Raw genomic sequence first — 24,984 nt, forward strand, 5'->3', positions numbered from 1 at the left:
CGCCATTTTTTTCATACTTTCCGTTTAGGCATATGATCACTGATAGTAAGTGGAAATGGAGTCCATATGCAAAACAACTATTCTGACATTATTTGTTGCTATCAATAGTCATAAAAATATACATTGTGATGATTTGGAAATAAATGAATCTGGAAGCCAAAATATTGATACACTGATGTCATGAATAAGACATCTGTGGAGATATGTTTATTTGAGAATAAATGGGATATACCCATAAGTAGGAAGTTTTCGTAATTTTTCTAGGCATGCTATTGGTTTAACTCTGCCATTTACACTGAGTCTCACAGTGTGACATTTCAACGATCCATAATTTCAAGTTTACCTACCCCATTTCTATATAAACGTATCACCCACTGCGTTTTTGATTTGCTTAGAGTTGTTCTAATTTCCACTGTTTTACGTGCTGATGATAGTGACGTGCTAATCTTGGAAAATTCGAGGATTTTTGAGAAGATCTGTCAAAATATGAGCGTCGATGTTAAATCATACTTGTGGCTAAAACGTGTCTTAATATCTGTATGCTGAAAAATAGTTTTCAAGTAAATAAAACTAGTTACGGGTAGACTCTACCCGTGACCACGAACGCTGTAAAGTGCTCGAAACGTCGGGATGTCCAAAATAATTAATATACGCGATTAAAATCCGTTATAACTAGTTTTATTTAAATGTGTAATAATCGCGAAAATTTAAGACAACATTATAGTTTTCAAGACCAACGAAACAAATAGTGAAAATCTGTAGGATTCGTCCAGACTTAAATGTCCAGCTTTAGGCTCCTTGGTTTCTGTATGTAATTATGGCACTTATGGTATTAGGAAAATTGAAATCAGTCGCCTCAGTTATTATATAGTATATAAGAAATATTCAAGAAGAATATCAATGTTTACTTAAGTTTGTAATTTCTTTCCAGGTCCAATCATGACGTTTCTGGAAGACAGAGATTTGGCAGACGTTCCGAATATTCCAGAATATTATAAAGGAAAAACGATATTCATCACCGGTGGATCGGGTGAGTAAATGTTGCTGAGAAATTGTTAGATTTTTAATACACAAATTATACCTCCAGAAACTGTCATAAAATTATGAAGAAGGCTATGCTCATTCTGATTATGTTATATTATCTGATCATATAACGTAGTACGTAACATAGCACGATGAAATTCGGGCGCAACACAAAAGTTTCCATGCGAGGAAGTAAAGATTTCATTATTTTTTTTCGGCGTTTACACTATTTACATTTCTTTTAGCTTATTACCTTCTACTTAGCGAGGTCTAAGACGCCTCGTTTCTGTTGTTTGTAGCTAAAAAAAAACATAGGTTTCTCTGGCGTGCAGAGGCCGTAAGTCAATTGTGTATCTATGATAATGCACCGTTCAAATCGTCATAGTCAGTTTTTTTCCTGTCAACCTTAAAAATCAGCGAAGTAACGTCGCTACTATCTCACAAATACCTTTAACATAGAAAGGAAGATCATTTATGTATACTAGGAATAGAAAGGGACCCAAAATTGAACCTTGTGGAACACCCATTTTTAATATAGATCCAGAAGACTTTATTCCATTAATGAAAACTTGCTAACGTTAATCGTCTAATAAGCCCCGAACTGATATTATGACAATGTTCATATAAGTTCTTAAATACCCCGAAGGAATGGAAAAATATGATGTTGGCTGATGCCACAGCCAACGTGTTAATAGAAAGGCAGTCTGCCTAACGAGGCCTTTAGATACGTTTTAATTTTTTTATATACAGCGATATCACCGTTCACTACCCAAACGATAAGTTTTTACGCTCTTTGTTAAATCGTCTTTGGTGTTCTTCAAAATGAGACCAACAACAGCAACAACAACAGCCTGTAAATTCCCACTGCTGGGCTAAAAGCCTCCTGTCCCTTTGAGGAGAAGGTTTGGAACATATTCCACCACGCTGTTCCAATGCGAGTTGGTGGAATACACATGTGGCAGAATTTCTATGAAATTTGTCACAAGCAGGTTTCCTCGCGATGTTTTCCTTCACCGCTGAGCACGAGAAGAATATTAAAGACAATTTAAGCACATGAAACAGCGGTGCTTGCCTGGGTTTGAACCTGCAATCATCGGTTAAGATGCATGCGTTCTAACCACTGGGCCATCTCGGCTTTTTAAAAAGAGACCATCACCGATCTTTCACGTGCATCTATCGGCTTCCGGCTTCCGCTATAAATATATAACATACAGATACTATATTACAGTAATTTTAATCAATTTTAGGAGTGTATTTAATCGAACATATAATTACTCCACGCGGTTTACTAATTAGTTTGCCAATTTTTTTCATTGTAAATACTTCATTATGTATGTTTATGATTATATTAACACAATACCCCGTAAATACTGCTAATTTTAATTTAACTTCCAAATTTGTGATGTCGTCTTTGTCGATAGTTATAACGTCATTTATTTGCGATTGATTACGTCATAGATTATTCAAGACCTTGGCCAATGAAAACAATTATAACGAGTCCTGTTATTTGAACATATTTTCATGATTTTTTAAATATACTTATATAATTTTCGACGTAACTTCGCCAACGCTGCCCAACCCAGCTGAATTCTTTTATTCACTTGGTGGTTGGGCTTTGTGCAAGCCCGTCTAGGTAGGTACCACCCACTCATCAGTTATTCTACCGCCAAACAACAGTACTCAGTATTGTTGTGTTCCGGACTGAAGGGTGAGTGAGCAAGTGTAACTACAGGCACAAGGGACATAACATCTTAGTTCCTAAGGTTGGTGGCATATTGACGATGTAAGGAATAGTTAATAATTCTTACAGCGTCAATGTCTATGGGCGATGGTGACTTGAACAAACGGTTCCGGTAGAATATGTTCATTGAACATGACCTTGGTTTTGTCCAAGTTCATCCGTAGGCCGATGCGCATAGAAGAATCAGCCAGCTCGTTTAGCATTTGTTGTAGGTCCTGCAGCGTTTCTGCCACGATGACGATGTCGTCTGCGAATCTCAAGTGAGAGATGTATTCGCCATTGATGTTGATGCCACGTCCTTTCCAGTTCAGCGTCTTGAACATATCCTTCATCGCATTAGTGAATAATTTGAGGGAAATAATGTCCCCTTGTCTCACTCCTCGATGCATTGGTATGGGATTTGTTTGCTGATTCTGTACTCGGACGGACATGGTGGCAGCTTCGTAGAGACATCTCATCACTTGGATGTATCGCCTATCAACTTGACAACTCTGCAGGCACTCCAGAACAGCCAAGATTTCAACCGAGTCAAAGGCCTTCTCCTAGTCCACGAATCTTTACATCGTCGATCCCACAGTGCCTTAAGACAAAAGTCTTCAACCAGTGCGTCCTACTCAGTGTCATGACATACGGAGCCGAAACGTGGACACTCACGGCAAGGCTGGTCCACCAGTTTAAAGTGTGCTATGGAAAGGGCTATGCTCTGCGTTTCTCTGAGGGATTGCATCAGAAATGAAGTGATCCGTCAAAGAGCCAAAGTATTCGACATAGCCCACCGGATTAGTAAGCTGAAGTGGCAGTGGGCTGGTCATATTTGTCGTAGAACTGACAACCATTGGGGAAAACGTGTTCTAAAGTGGAGACCGCGTCTCAGCAAACGTAGTGTAGGCCGTCCTTAGGCACGGTGGAGTGACGATTAACGCAAGGCAGCAGGCAGGAGCTGGATGCGAGTAGCCGGAGAAAGACCATAGCGGCGTGCACTTGGAGAGGCCTATGTCCAGCAGTGGGCAAGATCAGACTGATGTTGATGATGATGATGATGACTTATATAATTTTAATTGAAATAATAATATTTAGTACGGTTTTGTTTTTTAAATACGTTTTTCTAATTGAAATAATAATTAGTAGTATGATTATTGATTCGGTTATCGACACCGTATTGTGGGACTACTGTCACTTCCTCACGAGAAAAACAAAAGGCGGTTGATTTTGAACATCTTGGCTTCTTTTTTTGAAAAGATCATATTTCTGAGCTGTGTATATATGTATATATATGTACGTCGCAAATTCATATGGAGCCATCTAAACAAGAGTTGAGATGGCCCAGTGGTTAGAACACGTGCATCTTAACCGATGATAGCGGTTCAAACCCAGGCAAGCACCACTAATTATATGTGCTTAATTTGTGTTTATAATTCATCTCGTGCTCGGCGGTGAAAGAAAACATCGTGAGGAAACCTGCTTGTATCTAATTTCATCGAAATTCTGCCACATGTGCATTCCACCAACCCGCATTGGAACAGCGTGGTGGAATATGTTCCAAACTCTCTTCTTAATGGAAGAGGAGGACACAGTAGTGGGAAATTTACAGGCTGTTACTTACTTTCCTTTACATCTAAACAATCACCATTGTCGTCCGTTGTGTTAATTTTACTAATTGAGTCTGGCGCTGTGGTTGTCTCAAGACCCAGATACCAAGAGCCTCATTCAACAACATACACTGACATATTTTATACCATTGACATCTCTCAACTGACAACCTATAAAACTTGATCACGTTGTGTGTTATTTTCATTTCAATAAATATAGGTCGTGTAAGTGTAAATTCATAATCATCGTCATATATATAAGATTTATCTGATATTTTTTTTATTAGGACGACACAGTCAATCAAACACAATAGGCTATTTGACTGGTTTTTAAAATCCATTTTATATTTTTGAATAGAGGTTAAGGAACCCAGTAAAAGTATATTTTTTTATTTCTAGTACATATTTGCCGAAAAATATCGTCTTAAAAATTCCATATTTAAATAGCGTGCATAAACGGTACTTGGACAATATGGTGCTGCAATGGGGTCGATGACGTCACTTTCCTGTATTTTTCTCTGTGGTACCTACATATAGTAGAAAAGCAAAGTTAACAAGAAAGTGACTTCACCATAAGCCCGGCCAATCGGGAGCGTTTTGTGTCACGTGACAACGTTTGAAAAAGTTTGAAAAAAATTCATTTTAATTTATGGATTTTTGAATAAATTAAGTATTATTTTCAACTTTCGTTAGTAAATAGCCATTTTTAAACTCATAATAAACACTAATTACAATAATTCACAATCTATTTTTTGCGTTGTTAAATAGCCTATTTTGCATCATACCAAAAATTGTTTTTAAATATTTTTATTAATTTTTATTAATAAATTTTGTTAAATTAGGTTCAGTGGTTTGGCTGTTAAAGAACGACAGACAGACAGAGACAGACAGAGTTACCTTTACATGTATATTACTTAAATGACACGAGGAAGCGTTTTCAGTGGAAAGTTTATTTATGACACACTAACTTAATATTTAAATATATTTAAAATTAAATAATCGTCATACTAAATTAAATTGATTTGAAAATACGTATATCCATTGTGGGTTGGTCTTCTATGAGACTGGCAACATTATCAGCACTTATACATACTAATAAAGTACCCGTAAATGTCCTGAACTGAACTCTTGGAACTTATCACACTGCTCCAGATTGTTGGATTTATTTAAGGCAGATTTTTCCGATTCTTGTATGTTTCCTCATTATCCAAGTGTCCTCTTCATGTGTATTTCAACATGATTATTTCCGAATATTTATATTCCCTATATTCTATCTTATATTACTTTCTAGTTCAGAGTTGACTGTAAAAGATCACTCAGCGATCTACCTCTTGTACATCTGGTCTGTATTTAATCTGTAACTTTTTCTGTAAAAGTAAGCGTATCCTCATAACTACTCCTTGTTTTAAAGGGGTAGCATTTATGGTTTCTTTTTTAAGAAATAAGGGAGAAGACCTGAGCAGTGTCACATTTACTTTCTTTTAATGTTTTATATTTGTGTTCAGTATGAACGAAAAGATTGATCAGAGCAGTTACTGATCAATCTTCTTCATATTTATATGACTTATGTCGCATTGACAAAATAATTTGTGCTTTGTTGGAACTATAAAATGAGAACCTTTTTTATTATGGTAAGTGGTCACCATCACCCATAGACAATGACGCTGTAAGAAATATTAACTATTCCTTACATCGTCAATGCGCCACCAACCTTGGAAACTAAGATGTTATGTCCCTTGTGCCTGTAGTTACACTGGCTCAGTCACCCTTCAAACCGGAACACAACAATACTGCGTAACTGTTAACTGTAGAATATCTGATGAGTGGGTGGTACATACCCAGGCGGGCTTGCACAAAGCCCTACCACCAAGTAACCTATAGAATTTATGTTAATGTTAAACAAAAAATATCGTACAATGTATTTAAATAAATATTAATATTTATATAATTGCCCTTAACGCCATATCATCCGATTGTGATGCGACATCAAGGTCACGTTCGTCGGAGAAGGTCCCAAGTCAAGAGGGCAAGGAATCTTTGTATATTGATGCTTCTAAATGAAAGGGTTATAGTACGAAACAACTTGGATGTAGCATCGGCAAAATTCGTAAAACCGATCACATCCGAATTAAGTACGCTTAACGTACGTAACGTCGTAAGTAACATTACGTAGTGATGTTTTTAGTTATCTGCCATTGCCAGAGATTAGCCGGAACAAGCAGACAGACAGACAAACAGACAAAAATTGTAAAAAATGTTATTTTGGTATATGTAACGTGTATAAATATGTATAAATTGAGCAAAAAAGCGCTATTTTAATATTACAAACAGATACTTCAATTTTTTTATATGTTTAGATTATATTTAAAATGTAAATCTTGTAACACTACAGAATTAATAACATTAATTGCTTAAATATATACAAATATGAATTAAAAATAGTTTGTATAAATCTTGCCCGCGTCGAATGGTGGCAAGAATGCTAGCAGCATTTCCCCGTTGAATCGCAATTCCGACCCTCTGGGCAAAAGAACCCTACTGTCACCAGTGGAGGCAATAAGGATACATCTAACAACAACAACAGCCAGTATATTTTCCACTGCTGGGCTGAGGCCTTTCTCTCTTTGAGGAGAAGGTTTGGAACATATTCCATCACGTAGTTCCAATGGTTGAATACACATGTGGCAGAATTTAGATGAAATTAGACACTTGCGGGTTTCCTCACGATGCTTTCCTTCACCGCCGAACACAAATTAAGCACATATATAATGGTGCTTGTCTGGGTTTGAACTCGCAATCACCGGTTAAGATGCACGCGTTCTAACCACCAAACATGTAATTATATCGTGAATTTTTTAAATACTTATGAACAATTTTTTGACACACTTTACTTTGTTACTTTGATTATTCAATGGAATTCTTTTATAGTTTTATTAGCTTTTTTCCTTTTTTACAATTCTCATTTTTTACATAAATTAAGAAAAATCCTGTATTTTGTAAACATGGTTTTTTTTGCGCAATTGAATATCTATTATTTTTATTTATGTAACTCTGTTAGTCGATGATTGCCTATAACAAAACAAAATTGCATGCTGTAATTACTTGTAAGTAAAAGAACAATTGTAATGTATTACTAAAAATTACTGCTGTACACTAATTATTGTATCTTTTGTTGGTAGTTCAAAATAAATAAACATGTTATTTGTGTTATAAATCAGCAGAATTAGACCCCAGCCGAACGAAATTTATAGAACACAACATCTGTCTGATAAATAATTAAATTATTTAACGCCATGAATATTTATTGGGACCTTTATGACCAACACTTCCCATACATATTGAATGCGTAGATTTTGTATGATCTCATTTAAATATATTAATATAGTCGAGTTCAAAGTGCTGTATAATTCTGGAATTACGATTGTGTCTTTGTAACAACTGTTGAAACAACAATGAACACATAAAATTGTTGATCTCAAAATAAATAAACTTTACATCGTCGCTTTCAGAATTATTCGACACTAACGACCCGCCTAGCACGCAATACTGATGCTAAATATTATACAGAATTTGTTTATTTACGACATCACATTATAAAACACTTAAAATTATCCGTATTTGTTTAGTATATTGTCCATGTATTATATACGAAAACCTTCCTCTCGAATCACTCTATCTTTCAAAAAAACCGCATCAAAATCCGTTGCGTAATTTTAAAGATCTACATACATACCGACAGACAGATATATAATAAGCAATATTTATCATAGTAGGTATGACAGAACAATCACTATCATTATCATTACATAGTAGTATTTCTTTAATTACACATAATTATGCAATGGTACTTAATGAGCTAATTTCTTTATGAAATTTAAATTAAAAACGTATGATTAACACTGTGGATACATATACATAGATTCTACTGGCTAACTCAAACCTGCCGTTCATTATATTCTGACATTCTACATTACATACATATGTAATTGTATTTAACTAATATGATTGAATTTTTTAAACGTTGAAAAAGTTTAACTATTGAGTTTCTTGCCGGTTCTTCTCGGTTGAATCTACTTTCCGAACCGGTGGTAGCTTCACTTAATTGTTAAATGACGATTCAAAAGTGCTCGTAAAAGCCCCCTTGAATGAAGTTTATTTTGATTTTGATTTTCTTGTCTGCAACAATCTAAAGCTACGCCCATAGGTATTTGAGAAGCGTTGAACATTTTTTACATCTTGTGACGCCAACCTTGGGAACTAAGATGTTATGCTTGCGTCTCGTACACTGGCTCACTCACCCTCCAAACCTGAACAACAATACTAATACTTAATTTATTTATTTACTAGCGACATACCCGGCTTCGCACCTGATATGTATCGTTATATTATGCTCAAATTACATAAATTCATTATAAATTGTAGACTATGTTTTATTCAGATGTATAACCTATCTTACTGTGAAATCCGTTTAGTGGTTTGTCGTGAAAGAGTAACAAATATACATACATCCTCACAAACTTTCGCATTTATAATATTGGTAGGATTTATATATAATATTAATAGGATTTGTTTTACACATAGGTTTTGTTAACATTTTTAACGCCAAAATTCCAAACTAGCTTTCCTTAGCTTCGCACAAATGTAATAACTTGTAATATCATGTGACCTAATATATTCGTCAATTTGACACGTCGATTTACATGCACTTTCTTTCTCGGGTTGAACTGACGCGAGATTCTATAGCGACTAACAGCGTCAAATGGCGAGATAGGGAGCTATTTCTATTGGTTGTGTAAATCGGCAGTAATCGGTTTTATTGAATTTGCCGATGTTTTATCGAAGTTGTGGTTCATCATTGTTTCTTATTATATTTAAAAAAAATCCTAAGTATTTCTCTTTGACGGTAGAATGTGGCTGATAGTGTAGCTGATAGATAGTCGGTTTTCCATAGCCCTACCGTCAAGTAACTCTTGGTTCTATACCTGATGTGTCTTGGGAGTATAAAAGTCAGGATATAGAGAAACCTCTTGGTCGAATTCTTATCATCGTTACCATAAATATGTCATAGCTTCGATACTATATTTAATTTATTTATTTACAGGTTTTATGGGAAAAGTCTTGATTGAAAAATTGCTGTATTCGTGTACGGATCTAGACAGAATCTACTTACTTCTCAGAAGCAAGAAAAATGTCACTCCAGAAGAAAGATTATTGGCAATATATAAATCAAATGTAAGTTTATTATCTACGTTATTTTTGACAATCGCGATTATTTTATACGAAAACAGATACTGTTCGTAATAAGTAAGAACATTAGAAAGAACAAGGGTAACCTCAGTGTGTTGTATGAAAATCTACTATATTTGTAAAAATAAAGTAAAGTAACAGCCTGTAAATTTCCCACAGCTGAGATAAGGCCTCCTCTTCCATTAAAGAGAGGGTTTTGGAACATATTTCACCACGCTGTTCCAATGCGGGTTGGTGGAATGCACATGTGGCAGAATTTCGATGAAATTAGACACATGCAGGTTTCCTTCACCGCCGAGCACGAGATGAATTATAAACACAAATTAAGCACATATATATAGCGGTGCTTGCCCGGGTTTGAACCCGCAATCATCGGTTAGGATGCACGCGTTCTAACCACTGGGCCATCTCATCTCTTTATTATCTTACTATATTTGTAATCAACCGATTTTTATATTGTTGTGTTCCGGTTTGAAAGGTAAGTAATACAAGATATGAGGTCATAGTACCTAATGTTAGTGTGCATTGGTATCGTACCAATATCTATGGGCAACAATAACCACATTCTGGTGGTACGAAAGGTGGTCCAAATGCCAGTCTTTTCACCTATAATCCAAAAAATTTGGGCAGCGTTGTGGAAAATCCAAACTATACAAAAAGAGAGGATGTGTTAGCTCAGCAATGGAACATTGCTGTTACTTTTCATGAGCGATTGATTTGATATTGCTGTCTCATTCTTTCGAGTGACAAATCTATGAGGACAGACAGGGAGAGTTTAGTCAAGTCCAGTTAGGTTAGAGACTTTAAATTTCGAATGTGGTTCATTTTTTTCTCGTCCTGCGAATATTGATCTTTTGTATTTCAATTTATTCATCTCTTTATATGTATGTATCACCTGAACTAATGATCCAGTGCTAGTAATATATATCTGGTAAGAAGCTACATTGTTCCCGAATGTTATAAGGTATATAATATTTGTATCATATAATATTCTTTATTAATAAAATGGTGCCCATGTGAAGTCAGTGCAGAGTGCAAACGAAGTCGCTTACCGCTGTCTGTTCCTATGTATGCATAGATCTTTAAAATTACGCAACGGATTTTGATGCGGTATTTTCCAATAGATAGACTGATTCAAGAGGAAGGTTTATATCATAGTGGCGCTAGTTAAATATAAATTAATAATTTAAAATGCTTATTTTCAGTGTTTCGATCGGCTACGCAAAGAAAAGCCTGGAGTATTCGAGTCAAAAGTATTTTTCATCGCCGGAGACATTTCGGAAACTGGATTAGGTATGTTTTTAAATATACAAATAGACCTACAGTAATGATACTAATAATGTTAATACATATATTATTGTATTTAACTAACATATTTGTATTTATGAGGCGATATGGCCCAGTGGTAGGAACGCGTGCATATTAACCGATGATTGCGGGTTTAAACCCAGGCAAGCACCACTGAATATTCATGTGCTTAATTTGTGTTTATAATTCATCTCGTTCTCGGCGGTGAAATGTCAAGTTTCATAGAAATTCTGCCACATGTGTATTCCATCAACCCGCATTGGAACGGCGTGGTGGAATATGTTCCAAACCTTCTCCTTAAAGGGAGAGGAGGCCTTTAACCCAGCATTGGGATTGCAGCATTGTTGTTGCATTTTTAAATGTTGAAAGATAGTACTGAATTTCTTGCCGGTTCTTCTCTGTAAAATCTATTCAGAAAATGTGGTGGCTTCACTTAATATAGTTCTTAAACGATGATTTAAAAGTGTAAAAGCCTACTCGAATAAAGTATATTTTGATTTGATACATAAAAAATTAACTAATGATCAAACGTATTTTAATAAACAATAAAATAATTTAATTATTAATAACGTTTCATTACATTATCAATACTTTTTTTAAAATTATAATTTACAATATTCACGGGCTCACATTTGCCCGTGCCTTTACACACCATTAAGTAGTAACTTAAGCTTTTCTCAAGTTAAGCAATTTATATATTAAATAGTTCAACTTAGGTTGGTTTAAGTCTTCTGTCGGAAGAGAGACGTACATTTAATTTTACTTTTCAGGTATATCAGATGAAGATAGGACACTGATTGTTAATAGAACACACATTATATACCACGCAGCGGCGAGTGTCAGGTAAAAGTTTTATTTTGAGGTGATAACTTGTTATAAGAGGGTAGACCGCTACGTTACGTAACGCGTTACAAAGCAGCGGTAGGCACTTTGAGTTACAAACGTTTTGGACAGACGCTCTCTTTTTTGTCACCAACCCGCATTGGAACAGCGTGGTGGAATATGTTCCAAAACCTTCTCCTCAAAGGGAGAGGAGGCCTTTAGCCCAGCAGTGGGAATTTACAAGCTGTTGTTGTTGTTTTGTCACCTTTTTTCACTCTACTAAGTGTTTAGTGTCTATTAGTGATTTTGATGAGATATTTTTAATAGATAGAGTGAATGGAGAGGAAGGTCTTTGTACATAATACATGGACACTATAGTAAAGAAACAATGACGGTTTTAGAAGTTTCTAAAGTAACGTCGTAAATAAACATAGTTTTTGTGTTTACAAAATAATGTACTATAGTATTATATACCTTAAAACGCTCTCAAAAAAGTCCCGGATGATATACGTCTTAGGAATGCCCTGATAGTTTAATGTTGAAAGTAAGCAATGTAACGAAGTCAAAGGATTTTATTATTGTACTAACTTATTCGAAATCATTCTATAATACAAGTAAACTGTGTCAAACGAAAAAGAAAAAACCTATATAGCCAGTAAACATTATTAAAGACCTAATTATTGATAAGTCATGTTGTAAGACCCAATGCCTTATTATATCCTTTTTCAACCGACTTCCAAAAGAAGGAGGTTATCAATTCGTCTGTATTTTTTTTTTTTTTTTTTTTTTTTTTTTTTTATGTTTGTTACCTCATAACTTTTCACTGGGTGGACCGATTTTGATAATTTTTTTTTTGTTTGAAAGGTAGTGCTTCCCGTGGGGTCCCATTTTTTTTAATTTTTTTTCCGATGATGGTATCCATGTGAAAACGACATATGTCTTAAATTTGCGTTATGTATATGCGCGACAAATAGGTGAATAACTGAAAATCACGTTAACCAATTTTGATAATTCTTTTTTTATTATAAAATATATACTTCAAGGGTAATTTGGTGAAAGTTTGGTAAGGTTCTGAGCACAGGATCCATGACAAAGTGACGGAACGGAAGGGAACGGAACAATTCTGAGAAGCACGTTAACGATACTCGGTCGAATCTTTTATTTATAGGTTATTTGGATATTTGAGTCACCTTCCGTAATGTGGTTATGTTTATGTTTATCATAGTCGAATATTATAATCAACTAGCTACCCACCCCGGCTTCGCACGGGTGCAATACTGATACTAAATATACTACAGAATTTGTTTATATACGACATCACATCGCAAACTTCTAAAATTATCAGTGTTTCTTTACTATATTGTTCATGTATTATATACACAAACCTTCCCCTTGAATCACACTATCTTTAAAAAAAAACCGCATCAAAATCCGTTGCGTAGATTTAAAGATATAGGGACAGAGAAAGCGACTTTGTTTTATACTATGTAGTGATGGAACTCCTATACGGCTCGCAGTTAGGGTGCGATATGGGGCAGAATTTCTTACTATCTTTAATCAAATTTTGTGTATGTGATGTGATGTCATATGATGTATGAAATATAGTTGGTCTTTTCCAAAGTTTTTTTGCTGAGTTCGATTACAGCTCTTTCGAGGGATCCTGTAGTTCACACCGCGTGACGTATTAAATCCGCATTTTCGAAAGTCTATTTTTGCTTTATTCGCAAGTTTCCTTTGAAATTGTCCTCGAAGTAGTTTCTGACTCATATAAACGGAACGCTCAATCTATCCATATTAAAAAAAATTAGTTAGTCAACATCAGCTTCACTTAAAATCAAAAAATAAATAAAATTTTAACAAAAAGAAAAACCGACTTCAAACAAAACACTATTTTAAAACAAATGAATATGCACGAAAAAGTAATACAAATAATTGCGTATTCAACATATTTTTTAGAGTCTTCCTAAGTTAAATGAAATAAAAAATATTAGACTACTTAAAAGTCGATTAACGATTATATCATGTAGTTATAATTATTGTTATATTTGGAGTCGGTGTCAGCCAATAAAACCCTACAGTATATCTATCAAAAAACAATACGAGAATACTTTAACAAATATGTTTTTTACAAATTACCTTTTACACAATAATGTACTGGAACAATCAAGGGGCTCGTATCGCTTCTTTCTTTTGATTGTTGGGGCAAGGGCACCGTGGCTGACACCGGCTCCAAATATACCAATAACTATAACTACATGATATAATCGTTAATCGACTTTTAAGTAGTCTAATATTTTTTATTTCATTTAACTTAGGAAGACTCTAAAAAATATGTTGAATACGCAATTATTTGTATTACTTTTTCGTGCATATTCATTTGTTTTAAAATAGTGTTTTGTTTGAAGTCGGTTTTTCTTTTTGTTAAAATTTTATTATGTTGTAGGTTGGCGGACGAGCATATGGGCCATCTGATAGTAAGTGGTCACAATCACCCATAGACAATGATGCTGTAGGAAATATTAGCTATTCCTTACATCGTCAATGTGCCACCAACCTTGGGAACTAAGATGTTATGTCTCTTGTGCCTGTAGTTACACTGACTCACCTTTCAAACCGGAACACAACAATACTGAGTACTGTTATTTGATGGTAGAATAACTGATGAGTGGGTGATACCTACCAAGACGGGCTTGCACAAAGCCCTTCCACCATTTATCTTATCTGTTACTTTACTCATTATATTAATTACTTTTTGCGAGAGTAATGCCTTTAATTTGAAGCTATTTTAGGCGATACAGCATTATTCCTTATCCAATTAAGTTCCTTAAAAACATTGTGCAATTAACATAGATCAACATGGTCTCTTACAGTATGTATTTTAATGGAATATTTTTGAAGATTTTACAGATTTAAAACGCAAGGGCATAGTGGTTTGTATTGTGTAACCATTGAAAAATTTTACGTTACAAGACATTCTGTAGTATATTTAGTATCTCGTGCAAAGCCAGGGCGGATCGTTACTAAAAATTAAAACATTTTGTATTCCAGATTTGACGATTCGTTAAAAACAGCAACAAGGCTTAACTTGATCGGAACTAAAGAGGTCATGGAATTAGCGACGGAAGTTCGTAATTTAGAGGTGAGTCTGTCTGTTGATCTTTAAGCGCCAAACCTTTGAACTGAATTAGATGAAATTCGATATGAAGCAAGTTTTAACTCCAAGTAAGGATATGGGAGTTACAATATATACTGTAATGTTATGAGAAAATGTGATACTCATAGCATTGGTACAAGGATCAAATACAACCCTGTTACTCGACTGTATAGAGTCAGTAACACTTTTGTGGGGCAATGTATACTGTTCGACAATATGATCCTAGAATGCGTTCAAAATGCATGCATTAAAAATTAGAAAATTTTATTAAGGAACATTTGTGTGCGGAAGGTAATTATACAATTAGTGAGTTTATAGTTGATAGCACACTTTGGGAATGAAACGATCGCCTTCTGGCTTTCTATTCATATTCGATATATTTATTTAATAAAATTGCCAAAAAAGGACCCACTGACTTACTTTCGCCGGTTCTTCTTAGGTCAGGGTAGGTGTTTCCTTTTTCAAACTGGTGGTAAAGTTTATTTGACTATCAATAAGTAAATATAATTATTCCATATTAAATAAAGGAATTTTAGTTTGAGTTTTGTCGATAGTTCTCTCAAACGCGAGCAAAGCTGCATGCGACAACTACTCTCAAGATAGATTTATATCAAAATTGGTCCAGTATGGATATGTACCCATGTGAACTTAACTTATCTTCTTAAGGGATGTTTTTGGTGACCATTATGGTGTATCATCATGGTGGTCATCGTGTATATATAATGTATTACATAATAGTTTTAATTTTAAGTGCCTCATCCATGTATCGACCGCGTATTCGAACACGAACCGCGACCCCATTGAGGAAGTGATGTATCCTCCACACGTGGACTGGCGTGATATGCTCCAAGTTTGCGAGCAATTTGACGATCATACTTTACAAGTTTTGACACCTAAGTAAGTATTAAATACCTATACATGTTATAAATGTATTTTTAAGTGCATTTTGTAACATATATATGTTATCTTATAAATAATATTACTTACCTACAAGTTACGTTTGGGCCGAGTGGTTTAATACCATGTCAGAATCAGCAAATTTCGATTTGCTGAAGGAAAACTAAATAAATAAATAAATAAATATGAGACAACATCACATACATTACTCTGATCCCAACGTAAGTAGCTGAAGCACTTGTGTTATGGAAATCAGAAGTAACGACGGTACCACAAACACCCTGACCCAAGACAACATAGAAAAGTAATGGTAATCTACATCGACTCGGCCAGGAATCGAACCCGGGAACTCAGAGTGGTGTACCCATGAAAACCGGTGTACACACCACTCGACCATGGAGGTCGTCAGTGAATCAATACATCGTGATAAAATCGAAGTTTGAATTTATATTCATTTCAAAAAGAAAACAAATCCTACACAGAAATGCCAACCAACTCCCTGACTATACATCCCTTGTTTTTCTTCTAGATATATCGGGGAACTACCAAATACTTATGTATTTACCAAACAATTGGCAGAACACGTAGTTTATGAATACAAAGGAAAGTTACCTGTTGTAATAATCAGGCCGTCAATAGGTAAGTTTTTGGTGATAATTGCAACTTACCTTATTAAATTATTTATCATAAAAATCAGGTAAAGAAGCGTCATCCTTCTATTTTTCTGTTTTTATATATACGGTATATATATAACAATATTCAAACTTATTTTTTGTTATTTATTTAATTTTTGTAACAATTTTTTTTCCCAGTCATTTCATTATTTTCAAATATTAATTATTAATTATTTTATCGTGCCAGTTATTAAATACATAATATATATGGCTATCTCAATACGCCTATCTTTTTTTTTTGTTAAATTTGGTAATTCAATGTAGATTTTAATTGGTATTTTTTTTATGTAAAATTCCAATTAAAAATATTGTTATAATTCTAAAATATTGTTAGAAGTCTTGGATGATTAATTGATGTACGTTCTTTAAATACAAATATTATTAAATATATATGTTTTTGCAAGCTGTCTGGTTTTTACGTAGGTTAGTAAATACCAAATCAATCCGTTTCGAAAATTAAGTTTTTGATTAATACGCTAAATAAACCCACAAAGATCATTAAAAAAACATTAGTAATTTATGTTTATCAGTAAACTTTCGGATCTATAATCATACATATAACCCAAAAGGCATGATAGTCGTCTTGGGCACATGGCAATGAATCCCAGAAATCCCATTTCCAAGAATATATAGTAAGTTTTTCATGTGGCCTCACATGCAACATGAAGACGATGGCAGTGAAATTGTTGGTTTATAGATCCCACGTAGTCATAAATACTATACCAAACCATAATTGTATTGTTTTCGTCTTGCGTCATAAATATTGGATGATGAGAGTGTTTGTCGCTTCTAATTTATCTGTTTTGTATAATTTTCTTTGCCTACCCTATTTTTGTTCTCTTTCTTGTTTTTTTTTTTATTGACATTTCTTTATTACAATACGGTGACTGTGGTACACGGTAAAGTTTATAAAACTTATGCTGTACTATAATAATTTGTTGCTATTTTGTATCATGCTAAACGAATAAATAAATAAATAAAATAAAACCTACTAATGCTTCCTTTTCTCTAGTTCGTATAATTGCACTCCAATGGGATTAACCCCAAATGGGATACACGTAATTAAATTGTGTTAATTATTTAGTTTAATGTTGTTTCAGTGATATCCAGTTATAAGGATCCATTTCCTGGATGGATCGACAACTTCAACGGTCCGACTGGAATATTAGTGGGCTGTGGGAAAGGTAAGAAGTCTACATTGTTTTGATAATTAAAAACTCTTTGAAAGAATGTTTTATAGCCTCTGTGATAAGTGGTAATGTGTTTGCACAACTACCACCTAGTAAATCTATTGACGAGGTTATATTAAAAACATGAGCTGTAAGATATTTTCATCAGAGACATATTATTTCTCGCTGTTGTCAGCTATAAAGTCATACATACAAAATTCTAGATTGAAACCCCATTTCGGGCTGATAAAGAATTATTAGGTCTTCGAAGTGATAACTTCTCTGAGGAGGGTAAACCGTTCCACTATGTAAAGCGTTACGATGCCAGTTTACCTGGCTTCTCCTTCTTTCGCATTCGATTAGTTTAAGTCATTATTTAAGTCACGAGTTGCGAACGCACCCGTTCTGGATTCGAAAATTTCTCTCTCTGGATATTGGAAGTGGAAGTGCCTATACCTCGTAAAATCGATATACCCATCCCTAAATTCTTTTCAGAGGTGTCGGATTATGAGATTGAGTGAATAGAGAGTGCATCTGTGTTTGCGTAAAAATTGTGTAGAGTACTACAATATGCCCTGCATCCTTTGATATAGGATAAGGTCCACAACATAATTTTTCTATGATATACATATAAATATTTCATTTATAGGAATACTCCGTACACTCTACTCGAGCCCAGACATGATCATGGATTACGTACCAGTTGACTTCACCATCAGATCCTGCATCGTAGCCTCGTGGATAAGAGGCACGAAAGTGTTAGTATTGGTTCTGAATATTTTCTATAATATCTTAAGATATATATTAATATTATAAATATGAAAGTAACTCTGCCTGTCTGTCGTTCTTTCACGACCAAACCTTTAAACCGGAGATGATGAAATTTGGTATGAAGCAAGCTTGAACTCCAAGAAAGAACATTTTGCCTAACACATGACAACCGACATCCTAAACGCGATCGAAGCTGCGAGCGACTACTAGTTACGTAGTACGGTGCAACATATTGCCTTCTCTGTCTAGTAAATATTTTTAAATTACACGCAAATATTTCATTTAAAAAATAATACGTCTTCAAAACGACGTAAGTTAATTAATGCTTAAATATAATAAAGTAAATAAGCCTTTGTATTTCACGCTATTTGTAATGAGGAATAATTCATTAGAATGATTGAGAGTTATCAATTAATCATCCACAATCATAGTCATAATTGCATTCAATAACACCAAATAATAATAAAAAATATTGACGTATGGTATTCACTAAATCAATTTAACATATTTTCTATTTGATATTGTAATAATTTAGTAAAAGAAAATCAGTAACTTTACGTCACAACCTCTGAAATGAGGATAGAGGATGATGATGATGACCAGAGATGATCAGTAGTCTGAAATCCGTGATTTTTCCAATCATACTTGGAACAGTTTTTACAGTGATACCTGCCCACTGTTTCCAGGCGTTACAACAACAACAACAGTCTGTAAATTCCCACTGCTGGGCTAAAGGCCTCCTCTCCCTTTAAGGAGAAGGTTTGGAACATATTCCACCACGCTGTTCCAATGCGGGTTGGTGGAATACACATGTGGCAGAATTTCTATGAAATTTGTCACATGCAGGTTTCCTCACGATGTTTTCCTTCACCGCTGAGCACGAGATGAATTATAAAGACAAATTAAGCACATGAATCAGCGGTGCTTGCCTGGGTTTGAACCCACAATCATCGTTATTGCCTCAAATATAACGACATATATTTTCCTTTGTATTTCAGGGTTGAACCCACAGACGATATACCAATATACAACAGCTGTGCTGGAAAACTGAAGAACATAACTTTGCAGGAGCTCGTCGATATTGGAAAAGAGATTGTGGAGGCTGTACCGCTTGACAATATGATATGGACCTACCACGTGACCGTTACTAAGTCATTATTTATGTTTAATGTTTATGTAAGTACCGAGGTTATATGTTAGATAGGACATGAGATAGGGTTAATCTATTACAGTTATTTAATTGGTGGTGTTTGATATTTGAATATTATCTACGAATGTCTTGTTCACGAGACTGAATTTTGCGGGTAGATGTTGATGTTGTTACAAGTGGCGAAATCGGAGTAGGGGTGAAAGTGACAATGGTAGAGGTGACCAGTGTTTATGCAACACAAGAACGAGAAAGGAGGTAGTCCGATATGGACACTTCTAATATTATCAACATCTACCCGCAAACATCAGTGAACAAGACATTCGTAGATAATGTCGAATTATCGAACTCCATCACTAAAAATAATAATAAGTAATAATAAAAATAACCATGTTAATTTAAAAACTTATACAGGTTCCTCTGTTCAAAATTTCATCAAAATCATTAAGCTATCAAAAGTAATGGAAGTATATAGCAGCCTGTAAATATCCAATTGTTGGGCTAAGATCTTTTCTTCTGTTTTTGGACAATTGGAGTACATTCTACGAGATGTTCTTATGCATGTACACACATGTATTGTTTCATGCATGTGATACACATGTTGCAAGTTTCCATACGAAACATACATGTGTCCTTACGATGTTTTCGTTCCCCATCAAGTACCGGACGGGAAAAATATGTTCGAGAAAAGTCTTGTGTGTTTCTTCAACTTTTTGAATTTCGACCAATAGGCAAACAGTTTCTCAGTTAATGTAAACAAGCTTTTTTCGACCGATGCATCGGTATGTGTTAATAAACACATCGCGATGTGTTAATGCTTTTAACGTACAGTTCTTGATTAATATACTTTTATTTATACTATGTCAAAGAACCAAAGTCATCGACATAGCCCACCGGATGAGTAAGCTAAAGTGGCAGTGGGCTAGCCATTTTTGTCGTAGAATCGATAACCGTTGGTGAAAACGTGGTATAGAGTGGAGACCGCGTCTCGGCAAACGTAGTGTAGGACGTCCTCAGGCACGGTGGAGTGACGATATACGCAAGGCGGCAGGCAGGAGTTGGATGCGCGTAGCCGGAGAAAGACCGCTGTGGCGTGCACTTGGAGAGACCTATGTCCAGCAGTGGACCAAAAGGCTGATGATGATGTTGATACTACAACACTATTGCACCAAATTATTTATATCCACTAAAGTTCACTTCCAAAATTCTGATAGTAACTTTTCTGAAATTCGAAACACTATTTATTCGTGAATTCTCAATTCTTGCTTCTTATTCTTTAAAAATTATGACCAATGCCCAAGTTGTTTCCTTGTTATGTGTTTATTGAGATTGGAATACTTTACAAACAATTATTATGATGTGTATGTTATAGGATTTGTTTCTTTTCAGGCTATGATTTTGCACACGATACCGGCTATATTTGTTGATTTCTTACTAACGATATTCGGAAAGAAGCCTATGTAAGTTCATATCATATAAAATACTAGCATAATATAAATGTAAATATATATTTTTTAACTTGACTGATGAGCAAATGGTAAAAGTCACACCCATAGACATTCTGTAAGTTGACGGCTTAAAAGGGTTGCTTACAACAAATAACAACAACGGCCTGTAAATTCCCACTGCTGGGCTAAAGGCCTTCTCTCCCTTTGAGGAGAAGGTTTGGAATATATTCCACCACGCTGTTCCAATGCGGGTTGGCGGAATACACATGTAGCGGAATTTCTATGAAATTTGTCACATGCAGGTTTCCTCACGATGTTTTCCTTCAACGCTGAGCACGAGTTGAATTATAAAGACAAATTAAGCACATGAATCAGCGGTGTTTTCCTGGGTTTGAACCTGCAATCATCGGTTAAGATGCACGCGTTCTAACCACTGGGCCATCTCGACTCTCAAAAGATTTCCCTTCAAAACTTATAAATCTTTCGTCTTTTACTAAAAGGGTTGCTTAATATTTATCAATTATGGGAACTAAAAATGTGTATTGTTCCGGTAGTTACAATAATCTCTTTAATGAAAAACTTAAATGCTCTGACTTGGATTTCGAAATCAATAAATTTGATATTGTGACATGACGATTCAAATGTGCTTTTATAAACCTAAAGAACGAAAGATAGATATAGATAGATAGAACAAAATTTTGTCATAAGAGATTTAATATATATTCGTTCGTTTATTTCAGGTTGTTAAAGATCCAACGACGAGTTTACGTATCAAACCTCGCTCTCCAGTACTTTTTGATTCAGCAATGGACTTTCAGCAACAAAAACTTAATAAATCTCCGTTCGAAGATCAAACAAGAGGACCATGACGACTTCTACTATGAAATCGAAAACATTGACAAATATGAATTCTTTAAGCAAAGTTGTGCGACTGGCAGGAAATATTTATTAAAAGAAAAAGATGAGAATCTACCTAAGGCGAGGATACATCATCAAAGGTAAATTGAGTACCCACGTTTATTTCAGGTTGCTAAATATCCAATGACGCGTTTACTTAGAGAACTTCGCTTTCATGTACTTTATAATTCAGCAATGGAATGCAACACACCCAATAATTTGGTCATTTTACTATTAGATTTATTGGTGTCATTAAATTTTACTTATCTATAAATTTTTAAATGTTGGCAAAAATTGCGAATATTTTTATTGAGGTCAATTAAATGCAGAAAATATGAATATTGGAGCAGCTGAGTAAAATCGCCAAACCATCTCCTCAAGAGGAGATTGTTAGCCAAGTCTCATAAAGCAACTATCTGAGTAATAATTCTGGTAAACTACCTTTCTTGTGTTCCGCTGAAGATGAAAAAGTCCATCTAAATAGAAGGACATAACACCTTAGCTTCCAAGATTAGTGGCGCATTGGCGATGTAAGGAATGCTTAATGTTTCTTACGACCCTAATGAGATAATTACTATCAGATGGCCCGTGAACCCAAAAGGAGTAATTCTATCTGACAGTCAATTAAATAATTAATGAAGAGTTTGGTCAATTAGTAAATAGGTTTCAAGTAAATTCATTACATTACATTTCCGAGATGGCCCAGTGGTTAGAACGCGTGCATCTTAACCGATGATTGCGGGTTCAAACCCAGGCAAGCACCGCTGATTCATGTGCTTAATTTGTCTTTATAATTCATCTCGTGCTCAGCGGTGAAGGAAAACATCGTGAGGAAACCTGCATGTGACAAATTTCATAGAAATTCTGCCACATGTGTATTCCACCAACCCGCATTGGAACAGCGTGGTGGAATATGTTCCAAACCTTCTCCTTAAAGGGAGAGGAGGCCTTTAGCCCAGCAGTGGGAATTTACAGGCTGTTGTTGTTTTGTTGTTTTATGTTGTTTTCAAGTAAAATAGTTGGTATATCAAAGGGTTTTGTGTTAATTGTGTCTTATTTCCAGGGTCCAGTTTTTGGATAAGCTACTGAAATGCGTTTTCTACGGTTTGCTATTTTGGTGGATAATCAATACGAATTTCATTAAGAACCTGTTCACGTCATAGTATTGTATGTTACAATTATTTTTATGTTTTCTCTTATTTTAATATATTTGATAAACAAAAATACGTCTTTTATTTCAAAATTATTTAAAAACGCAATGAGTAGAGATGGAACAGTGGTTAGAACGCGTGCTTCTTAAACGATGATTGCGGGTTCAAACAGGCAAGCACCGCTCAATTTTATTTTATTTAAAATACTTTATTGACCAACATCAAAAGTTGAAACAATAGGCGGACTTAATACCTGAAGGCATTCTCTGCCAGTCAACCTTTAGGCCAAACAGAAAATCATGAAGGCGGTAACAATAAATTTTACAATAAATACGATAACAATAATAATGAAACAAAAACATAGGTAAAATATTATATATATGCCTGATAATACACATTTAATAATTTTCATGATCCTAATTTGTATTTATAATTCATCTCGTGCTCGGTATTTCATAGAAATTCTGCCACATGTGTATTCCACCGACACGCATTGGAACAGCGTGGGGGAATATGTTCCAAACCTCCTCAAACAGGAAGAGGAGGCCTTAGCCCAGCAGTGGGAAATTTACAGGTTGTTGTTGTTGTTTAAAAAAAGCAATAACTTTCAAGTGGACTGGTAATATTTTTGACTAACTCGTCAGTTTTAAATGTTGCAAGAGAGTAATTACTGAGTTTCTTGTCGGTTCTTCTCGGTAAAATATACTTTCTGAAAAGATGGCGACTTCGCTTAAGATAGTTGTCAAATGACGTTTCAAAAATACTTGTAAAAGCCTACTTGAATTATATATATTATGATTTTGATTTTAGTGGAGGCAATAACGTGAGGTGTTATACTTTTATTAAAGGTTTTTGCACAACTGTTCCAAGGTCCAAATCTTGCATAAAAATTCTAAGGATTTATTATTTATGTATGTAAATATTGGTAGAACATTAAATAAAAAATATAATGTAATAATCTGTTATGTACAAAATCGTGAATATGTTTCGTGTATAATTTTCCTCTTCATTATTTTTTGTCGTTTTCAATTAAAACATCCTAATATTATTTTTATATTACGTTACATATTTTTTTAAAGCATTACAAATGATTATATCATTAATATATGTTTTTGTTCATGTAGTTTAAAAATATTCTACTGTTTTTTGGTGCTTGCGTGCATAACTTTAAATAAATCATATGTTTTACTAGTTTTCGTCTGCGGTTTCTCTCGCCTTTAAGGGGTTGGGTATTATTCACACAATATGTCGTAGATTACGAATAATTATTAACTCAGATGATTTTGTTGTATCTGTGAGGTGTGAACGCCATGACATAAAGAGTCACGTGATCTGAAACGTTTGAAGGGACAACTGTCGCATTCTATTAATTCTTTTCGAGAGCGACGAGTCGGAATCTAAATATTACTAGAAGGAGGTATACAGTTCGGGTCTTCCAAACAGGACTGTTGGTTCACGCAACTGTGATAATTACTGTTAAAATGATATATCTATTTTATAATTTATAGGTAGGTATTTGACCTTTGTTTTGTACCTATATGATTAGTTCGTCAAGTAATTAATTAGGAATTTCTTCGTTCATATCCATATGTGTGTATAGTCATTATTAGTAAGGATTTACTGACAAATTATGTTAGGTAAAAAGTGATATTAATAATCTCGCCAATTCTTTTCGCTATAGATTCAGAACTTGTTCAAGGGTACTTGTATCTATTAAATAGTATGATTTTAGTTGATTTCAAAACTTGCATTGTCACACACACTGGCCATTGGTTTGTTTGTTAGCAAAAAACTTATAAACAAAAACAATGAAGAATGAATATATGACTCCTACATTAAATATTAATAGGTCATTTAACATATATCTGAAACTTTTACGTTACGGCCAGGATTCGAATCTGGAACCTCGGAGTTTCGTAGTCATGAAAACTGATGTATATAATCCT

At 34.6% G+C, this 24,984-nt stretch overlaps 1 protein-coding gene across 1 annotated transcript; it reads left to right on the plus strand.

Moving 5' to 3' along the window:
• Positions 1 to 647: 647 nt before the first annotated feature.
• On the plus strand, positions 648 to 23,098 carry LOC124541825 (fatty acyl-CoA reductase 1-like). Its single transcript, XM_047119731.1, has 14 exons — positions 648 to 1,030; positions 9,455 to 9,585; positions 10,182 to 10,184; positions 10,806 to 10,893; positions 11,679 to 11,751; positions 14,779 to 14,869; positions 15,636 to 15,781; positions 16,311 to 16,420; positions 17,556 to 17,639; positions 18,274 to 18,382; positions 19,394 to 19,571; positions 20,932 to 21,002; positions 21,731 to 21,988; positions 22,951 to 23,098. Exons 1-14 carry the CDS (start codon positions 940 to 942, stop codon positions 23,048 to 23,050), a joined length of 1,533 nt encoding a protein of 510 aa, XP_046975687.1. The 5' UTR covers positions 648 to 939; the 3' UTR covers positions 23,051 to 23,098.
• Positions 23,099 to 24,984: the final 1,886 nt, after the last annotated feature.

This window comes from Vanessa cardui, chromosome 29 (genome assembly GCF_905220365.1).
Source record: "Vanessa cardui chromosome 29, ilVanCard2.1, whole genome shotgun sequence".
Taxonomy (NCBI): Eukaryota; Metazoa; Arthropoda; class Insecta; order Lepidoptera; family Nymphalidae; genus Vanessa; species Vanessa cardui.

Excerpts from the sequence above, each read along its gene's own strand:
- LOC124541825 (XM_047119731.1), top strand. The coding sequence starts at position 940 with ATGACGTTTCTGGAAGACAGAGATTTGGCAGACGTTCCGAATATTCCA. Across the intron at positions 10,894-11,678 it reads CATTTCGGAAACTGGATTAG|GTATATCAGATGAAGATAGG; the intron begins GTATGTTTTTAA and ends TTTACTTTTCAG. Across the intron at positions 14,870-15,635 it reads CGGAAGTTCGTAATTTAGAG|TGCCTCATCCATGTATCGAC; the intron begins GTGAGTCTGTCT and ends TTTAATTTTAAG.